Source organism: Gopherus evgoodei, chromosome 3 (genome assembly GCF_007399415.2).
Source record: "Gopherus evgoodei ecotype Sinaloan lineage chromosome 3, rGopEvg1_v1.p, whole genome shotgun sequence".
NCBI classification, from domain to species: domain Eukaryota; kingdom Metazoa; phylum Chordata; order Testudines; family Testudinidae; genus Gopherus; species Gopherus evgoodei.
The window spans coordinates 157501522-157509616 of record NC_044324.1 but is presented as its reverse complement, the minus strand read 5'-3'; the positions used below and the strand labels follow the sequence as shown (position 1 = coordinate 157509616).

Genomic DNA, 8095 nt, shown 5'->3' with positions numbered 1-8095 from the left:
TATACAAAAAGTGCTTTTGCTTCTTTCAGAGAAAGATGCTATGTAGAACTTAATCTTCAGATCTCTACACAAGTTCATCTTTTTGGGGGGCTTAGCAAGTGACCAGATGTATGAATTATTATGAGTGAGTTGTTTTGTGATTTTGTATGGTTGGTCCGAGGATGCATTTATATAGTTTTATTTTTGTAATTATACATTTTAGTTTCTCTGAAAGCACACACAGCAAGGGATAGGTACTTCAAATTGAAATCAAAACAAAAATAATTACTGTAAAGCAATAGGCTACAAATTTGTTTCAAGCAACTTGTTACAACAAAATAGAGCTCACTAGAAAGCATTAAATATTGTAATATCTTGTGTGCTAGCAAAAATGTTTATTTACCTCATATAGCTACTCGTAAATACTTGTAATCCACAAAAAACATAATGCATTATCAAGACAAACATGAAATTTATGTCCACTGAAATTAGTAAAATCATAATGGCCCAATTATTAGAATTGGTTGATCACCTACAACTTTATCTGAAGTCAATGGAAAACATCTATTCAGCACTTGTGAAAAATCAGACCCATGGATTTAGGAGCCTAACTTTGCTATTTTTGAAAAACAGGCCCTGTTTAAAAAACAAACAAACAAAACAAAACAAAAAACACCTTATTGGTACCATTTCTGTCTACGAAGAGCCAAGGAAAATATGCTTTAAAAACAGGAGATTTTATTTGATAAGTACATCATTTATTTTAAATTAACAATTAAAAACCCAAGCATGTCATTTATTAGTGTTAAACAAATGTTCCAGATCAGCATTTCACAAAATCAAAAGAATTTCGATTTCAAACTATTCAGAATATGCCTCCCATAAGGAACAGTATCTCCCAAAGTAAAGTTTTAGTAAAGTGCAGGTGGAATATTAGTAATTTTCACAATATATTTAAGCAAAGGAACCTTTTATTTTATTTTTGTAATTGCCTGCTTATATTAATAAAGACTTGGAAAACCAGAACTCCGCTGAATACAGACTGTTACCCTGTCCTGTGTTGCTGTTTTTCTCATAAAAATGATCCAGCTGTTTTTTTTTTTCCCTTTCAATTTCACTAGGCATTTTGGAAGAGATCAGTCTCAAGAAAACCAGCCTGGCAGTGTAAGCCATGCAGATAACCTAGATATGATGACTGATACTCTGAAAGCACCTTAGATAGGAAAAAAAGAATATGTTCTACATTTTTCTTGTTTTACAGCAGCGTAGTAATAATTAATAGTAGCCAAAGTGCACACTGGTAGCTACAAGTATCCTGGTACAGTACTCAGCAATTAAGGAAAAATATTTGTATGACCCCTATGTAGCACAGTATGCAGTTACTGTGCTTTCTTCTTGTTTTATGGATAATTTAAGCCACTGTCCATGTGCACAGCAGAAATAACAATGTTCCTCTCTAAAACAGTGACACCTTCCAAGCAATAAATAGGCCAGCAGTCGCAGCAGCCTGAGGCAGAACGGTGGTGCATTATTGGCAAGAAAAAGTATTAGGCAGATCCTCAATTTGTATAAATCGTTGTAGTTCCGTTGAAGTCAATGAATCTAAAACAAATTTACATCAGTTGAGTTTCTGGCTTATGGCTCCATGGACATCGGCAGTCGAGAGACTCATCCCAAAATTATAGATTATTTTTTATTACACTCGCACTTAGAAGCCCTTATCAGACTGGGCTCCCATTCTGCTGGGTGCTGTACAAACAATAGATTTTTAGCGTAACAAATCTTGGAAGACTATGGTTTAAAAAAGAAAAAGATTGTTTAACAGTCTTCATTTACAGAACCAAGTCAACAGTCTAAAGTATATGAATACTTGGTGATACCATCTAACCTTTTGTATAAGTTTGATTGCTTTACATAAACCTCATTTAATGCTTAGCCTTCCTTCTTAATTTTCCCCCATAATTATGTTAAAAACTTAGGTGGTGCCTGCTTTTCTTTAACTGACTGTTCTGTACGGCTCTGGCAGTTTGCTCCTTGAGTTTCTTCTTTAGACAAGTGCAAAGTGAAGAAGCTGAACTTTTTTTTAAAAAATCAATTTAAAGCGTGAAATCCTTCAGACACTGTTATTTCAGGTTAGGGATAACATTTTGATTTAGCTTCACTCTGTTGCCAATCAATGTAAGTTAAACCAAAAAAGCCTCATTTAAACCAAAATAAGTCTATGCAGGGCACTGCACCAGTTTAAAATAGGTTTAAATTCACACCTTAGGTTCTGACTGATGCAGCTTTCTCATGTAGACATGTCCTTCCACACCTTCTGGTAGGTTTCCTTGTTTTATGGTGTTCTATGACTCTCCAACTCTGAAATGTTTTTATCCTAACTCACAAACATATCCAAAATATAACTATCAATTGTGATGAACATTTTTTAAATGTATGAAATTTGTGATCCATCACATAATGACAGATAGACCTGGGTGTTAAAATGTGCAATATTTCCAATAAGTGTATTAATCCCAATTCCTAAAAATATGAAAATTAAAATTTGATGTTCCCAAATGTTCATATTTTTGAAGTGTGAGAAGTTACATTCTTGAAAAGAAGTGTTTTGTAAGGAGGGAATTTAACTGACTGTCACAAAAGGAAATGAAGTACAGCAAAATTCAATAAATTTGTGGAGGAAGAGTAGTGTTATAATATGGCATAATCTTCTAAATCCACTGTCAACAGTGTACACTGCGAAGCTATTTATCCAGTATTACATCCTATACCTGAATTCAAGTTCCTGGAAAAGTTATGCAAACCACTTATTTTTTACTAGTATACAATTTTTTGAAATACAGATGAAGTACATGTAGAAGTTCGAATTTGGAAAGGTTCTACAACAATGGAATTAGTAGCCAAAAAGGTTCCAATCCTGTTACTGGCTCCACGTGAGTAGACCCCTGCACCTTCCTGAGCCAACTGCACGACCAAAGTTTGATCGAAATTCACTAATAAAACAGAACTGCACAAGCTTTAAGAATATTAGACAAACCTGAGCGAAGACCATTGCAAATGTCCAAAAAAATCAGTCAACTCACAATATAGTGCAACATAAATCATAATCTGCATTACAAATACTGTTTGAGTGCAGATACATGTATGTGATTAAAACAAAACTCTAGCCATGAAGTCCTGCTGATAAATGGTCCCCTATACATACTCAAGCTTTCAGGTGTACATATATGTCTTATCATTTAAGAACAGTCACTGCAAAATTTGTGAAAAGTCACTAGCTTCCAAAATTACAAAGTCAGTAAGTTTGCCCAAAAAACAAAGTCAAAAATTTTAGAATGGGCTGCTTTATGTACTAGATCCAATCACTTTTTCAAATGAGGAAATTCGTTTTAATCCTTATTGAGAAGTCTACGGATTAGATTGGGTAGAATCAAGAATTCTACCCTATTCTCTCTTCCACCTTCTACTGTTTTATACCACAAACAATCTTTTATTACTGAAATTCCTGCTAAAATTTCTAAGCCAGCAAACCAAAATGAAAATCAAAACATGGAATTTTTCCTTTTTCATTGTAAAAGCAAAAGACTGATAAGCGGGGTTGTCTCTGACCTATGCTTAAAAAAAAGTCTCTCGGTAATTTCCAGATCTAGAGCATTTATTTAAGACAATTGCACTTATGCTTCATTTCTTTTCAAAAAATTTCCATCAATAAGATTCACTTCAATACTTTTCTTCTATTGACCTCCACTCATAAATATACTCTTACTCACCCATCCACTGTTTGAGTAAACATGTTTACGTGTATAAGATTTTAGGGCCAAACTTTCAACAAAAACATTAGCAGGCTAAGGACTTAGCATTTCTTAGATTCTATACTGGCACTGTCATGTATGTCATTAATACTGTCAGTTTCTAACTTAGCATTCATTTTGTGGTCCATATTCTGTAAGAGTGCTGGAAGATCAAGAACAGAAGAAATTATATAATGAGGTAACGGATAAGTGTTTACTGGCATTGTCATTGTTTTATTTATCCAGACAGTTGCTTTCAAACCTGCATTCAGGCCTCCTTGAATATCTGTATCTAGTGAGTCACCAACCATCACACAGTCCCAAGGCTGTACCCCGAGTAGATCACAACAATGATGAAATATAGATGGTGCTGGTTTCTCTTCTTTCTGTTCTCCTCCCACAACAATAGCATCAAAGTATGGTTGACAGGCACATGCTTCAATCTTCTCCCTCTGAGTGAGTTTGTCTCCATTAGTTAATAAAAGCAAGCGGACCATTTTTCGAAGTTCAGTAAGCATGCTTCTTGTCTCCTCTGTTAGGGTTAGATGCTGTAAGCGTGTAGTTTTCCAAAGGAAATAACATTCTGCCGCCAGATTCGATTAGCCTCACACACCCTTTGTTCTTGTATTGCTTCTTTCCCAATGTGAGATCCTTAAATCAGTAATGCACACTTTAGCTGGATCATGACACTCTTTGAGGAGTTTTTCTTGGACCTTATTACAAATCATGTGAGCTTCTCCTTCATCACACTGATGTTTTGATTGCAAAATATTTATTACCTTTAACAAATGTAAAGGGAAAGGAAGGTTACAATAAGGCATTAAACCTTAAGGGCCAGATTCTGCCACCCTGGCTTATATGACCTATTACTTTCTTCAGAGTAGTCCCACTGAACTAAATCGGGATATTCCTTGAGTAATGTATTGTTCAACATTAGTAAGGATGACAGAATGTGGCCCATAGTTTAAAGTGACTTAACACTGAATTATTAAAAAAACTAACCCATAAGCATAGCTCCACTGCATCAGCAGGAGCCCTCAGAAGGCACTGTGCTTTGGCTTCCCTCCAACACCAGAGGGTATGTGGGAGGGAACAAGAGAGAGTAAATTACTTCACCCCTGAGTGTAGCATACATTTAATATGACCACATAAGGCAGGGGTGGGCAAACTTTTTGGCCCAAGGGCCACATCTGGGTAAGGAAATTGTATGGTGGGCCATGAATGCTCATAAAATTGGGGGTTGGGGTGCTGGAGGGTGTGAGGGCTCCAGCTAGGGGTGCAGGCTCTGGGGTGGGGCCAGAAATGTGTTCAGGGTGTGGGAGGGGACTCCAGGCTGGGACAAGTGGCTGGGGTGCTCATGGGGGGATGAGGGCTCCGGCTGGAGGTACGGGCTCTAGTGTGCAGGAGGGTGGGACTGAGGGGTCTGGAAGGTGGGAAGGGACTCAGAGTTGGGGCATAGGAGGGGGTCAGGGGTGCAGGCTCTGCGCAGCGCTTACTTCAAACAACTCTCAGAAGCAGCAGCATGTGCCCCCTCTGCCTCCTATGTGGAGGTGCAGCCAAAGGTCCGCAGGTGCTGCCCTTGCAGCTCGCATTGGCCCTGTTTGCTTGCCAGTGGGAGCTGCGGGGGTGGGCAGCTCAGCATGCAGAGCCTCAGGCTACGTCTACACTACAGGATAAACTCGAATTAGCTTAAACCGATTTTATACAACAGATATTATAAAGTCGATTGTGCGTGTCCACACTAGGCACATTAATTCGGTGGTGTTCGTCCATGGTCCGAGGCTAGCGTTGATTTCTGGAGCGGTGCACTGTGAGTAGCTACTGTAAAATAATGAGGCCAATAACGTCGATTTGCATCCACACTAACTCGAAGCCGATATAGTAATATCGATTTTAGTGTTACTCCTCTCGTTTTGTAGGAGTACAGAAATCAATTTAGAGACCCCTTTAAATTGATATAAAGAGCAGTGGACGGGTGCAGCGTTAAATCGGTTTAACAGCGTAGTGTAGACCAGGCCTCAGCCTGCCCCTACCTATAAGAGCAGGAATGTGCTTCTGCTTCTGCTTCTGGCAGCTGGGTGGAGCAAGCCCCCGACCACGCTCCCCAGCAGGAGAAGGCTGGATTAAAACGTCTGAAGGGCTGTATGTAGCCCCTGGGCCGTAGTTTGCCCACCCCTGATGTAAGGGATACCTAGGTGGGAGGTTAATCCTTCATACTCCCACGGGGGCTAGCACAATCTAATGCTGAATCTGTGACAGCGTGATGTTGAGACTCATGGTCTAAACTGTTATAAATCTCTGAAGAAACCAGTTAATACTTCATCAATAAGTGATCACAACTTCAGAGCCTTGTAATTTCTGCTACACAAATAGTAACAAACAGCCTAATTGTGCAGCCTGTATTTAGGATGACTAAAGTAAGGCCTCAGATATCACAGGGATGGGCACTGCTGAAACCCCTAAGCGAGGAATGGTGTGTCAGTTGCCCCTCGCCAGAAATAGCCCCAAGCAGCACAGTGCTTCATACACGCACCTCCCCTCTTCCGTGCTGCTTTGGTAGATCCACAGCCACCTCCCATGTCAGCACTAGCCGCTGCGCTAAGCTACCCCTCGGCCCGCTCCCCACCGCTTTGTTCCTGGGCCACCTAGTGGAGACCCAGCCCCCACCCGTGTGCGCTGAGCCAGGCAGCCCACGCGGGGTACCAGCGAACTTGTTATTGCCCCTAATCCCCTGCACAGCCACGTAGCCGCCAGCCGCCCAAGGCGGGTAATGGCGGGTGTCCCTCGGCCCCATGCTGGCTGTGTCCTCCCTGTGCAGGGCACGGCAAGCGCCAGCGCCGCACAGCGACCCGGGGACGAAGGGGTTAATAATGTTACCGGGGGGGGGCACGTGATGGGGTCCCCAGGGCAGCATTTCTGGGAGCTGCCGCGCCCGGGGGAGGGGGGCAGCCTGGGCCGGTACCTCCTCTATAGCCCGCCGGCCCGCCGCGGCCGTGTCGACGAGCGTGTTGTCCAGATCGAAGAACACGGCCTTGACCCCCTGCAGCCCCATCGCAGCCTCGCTCCTGCGCCGCTGTGGCGCTCGCCCGGGCCGCGCCCTTATCTAAATCTCGCGAGAGCTGCGGGCCTCTCGGGGTATCCCAGCAGGGCGGCCGGGAGAACGGGAGCGGAGCGATCAAAAGACCGCGAGAACTCGGACTCTCGGGTGGCGTGTACTCAGTCGGCTTATGTGGTTGCGCGCGCAGTGGGCCCTAGTGGGTGCCAGTTCCGGGCGGTGGCGGGTTTCCGGCCAACAACCTTCTCTCCATAGTCACGCGCTGGCGCCGCCCCTGGTAACGGGTGGAGCGGTGATAAGGGGCCAGTCTAGCTAAGATGCTAAAGAGCATCGTCATGGCAGCCTCCGCCCCCTGCCCTGGGAACAACCGTGGGAGCCCCTCCACCGCCACACATCCGTGACGTAGGCCACAGCTGTCGCAGCGCCCCCTCTCCCCCCGGCCCTGGGCACAGCCATGGGAGCCCCCGTCTCTCCTGCTCTGGGCATAGCGGTGACACACACACCCCCCCACGCCCTGGGCACAACCAGGCATCTGACAGCCCTGCTCCAATTGTGGCCATTGAGCCCAGTAATGCCAACCCCCCCATATGCCACATTTCCTCTGCCCTCTCACTGAGCACAGCCATGATCACCTCGCTCCATACTCAGTCCAGAGCACAGCAGTGCCACCATGTGACAGCATGGCAGATCTTGGGGTCATGAAATGGGCACCTCATTTTTGCTGGGTTCCACAGTTTCCCAGTCATGTGAGGAGATGCCCAGTGAGATGGAGAAGCTTGGAGTCAGGAATCTTTCATGTTCTCAAGGGGAAAATCACAAAAGAGCTGAATTCAACTAGCGGAGCCTCTTCTAGGGCTTCTAGATTGGTACATAAGGGGCTACTTTTGTGGGGGAGGAAGGGTCTGTTTGTATCTTTGTTTTACTTTTTTGGAGGTCCAGAGATCCAGGAATTTCTGGAACAATGGGAATCAGACAAGGAGTGGCTACTAGGTAAGTTATTGCATACCAGTGAGGCTCAGAGCATAACTGAGAGGACAATTCTGCACCTTAATGATGCATTTCCCATAATTTGCACTACAAAAGGAGGAACTGATAGTGGGGCTGCCGGTGGGTTCTTAGCACCCACCATTTTTTCTCTGTGGGTGCTCCAGATCCAGAGCACCCATGAAATCGGCATCTATGGCTCAGGCTGCAGTGTTCCTGTTTCTACTCTTCTGTCTAGACTGGGGTTTGTGCTGGAGCCCAAGTTCTGGGCCCTCCCATCTTGCTG

The 8095-nt window shown here is 43.6% G+C and overlaps 1 protein-coding gene across 1 annotated transcript; it reads right to left on the bottom strand.

Moving 5' to 3' along the window:
* Window positions 1-1042: 1042 nt before the first annotated feature.
* LOC115648866 (N-acylneuraminate-9-phosphatase-like) lies at window positions 1043-6975 on the bottom strand. Its single transcript, XM_030557116.1, is given in 2 exon segments — window positions 1043-4549; window positions 6733-6975. Coding segments are annotated over 2 exon segments (807 nt in total). The 5' UTR covers window positions 6823-6975; the 3' UTR covers window positions 1043-3832.
* Between the last annotated feature and the right edge of the window lie 1120 nt (window positions 6976-8095).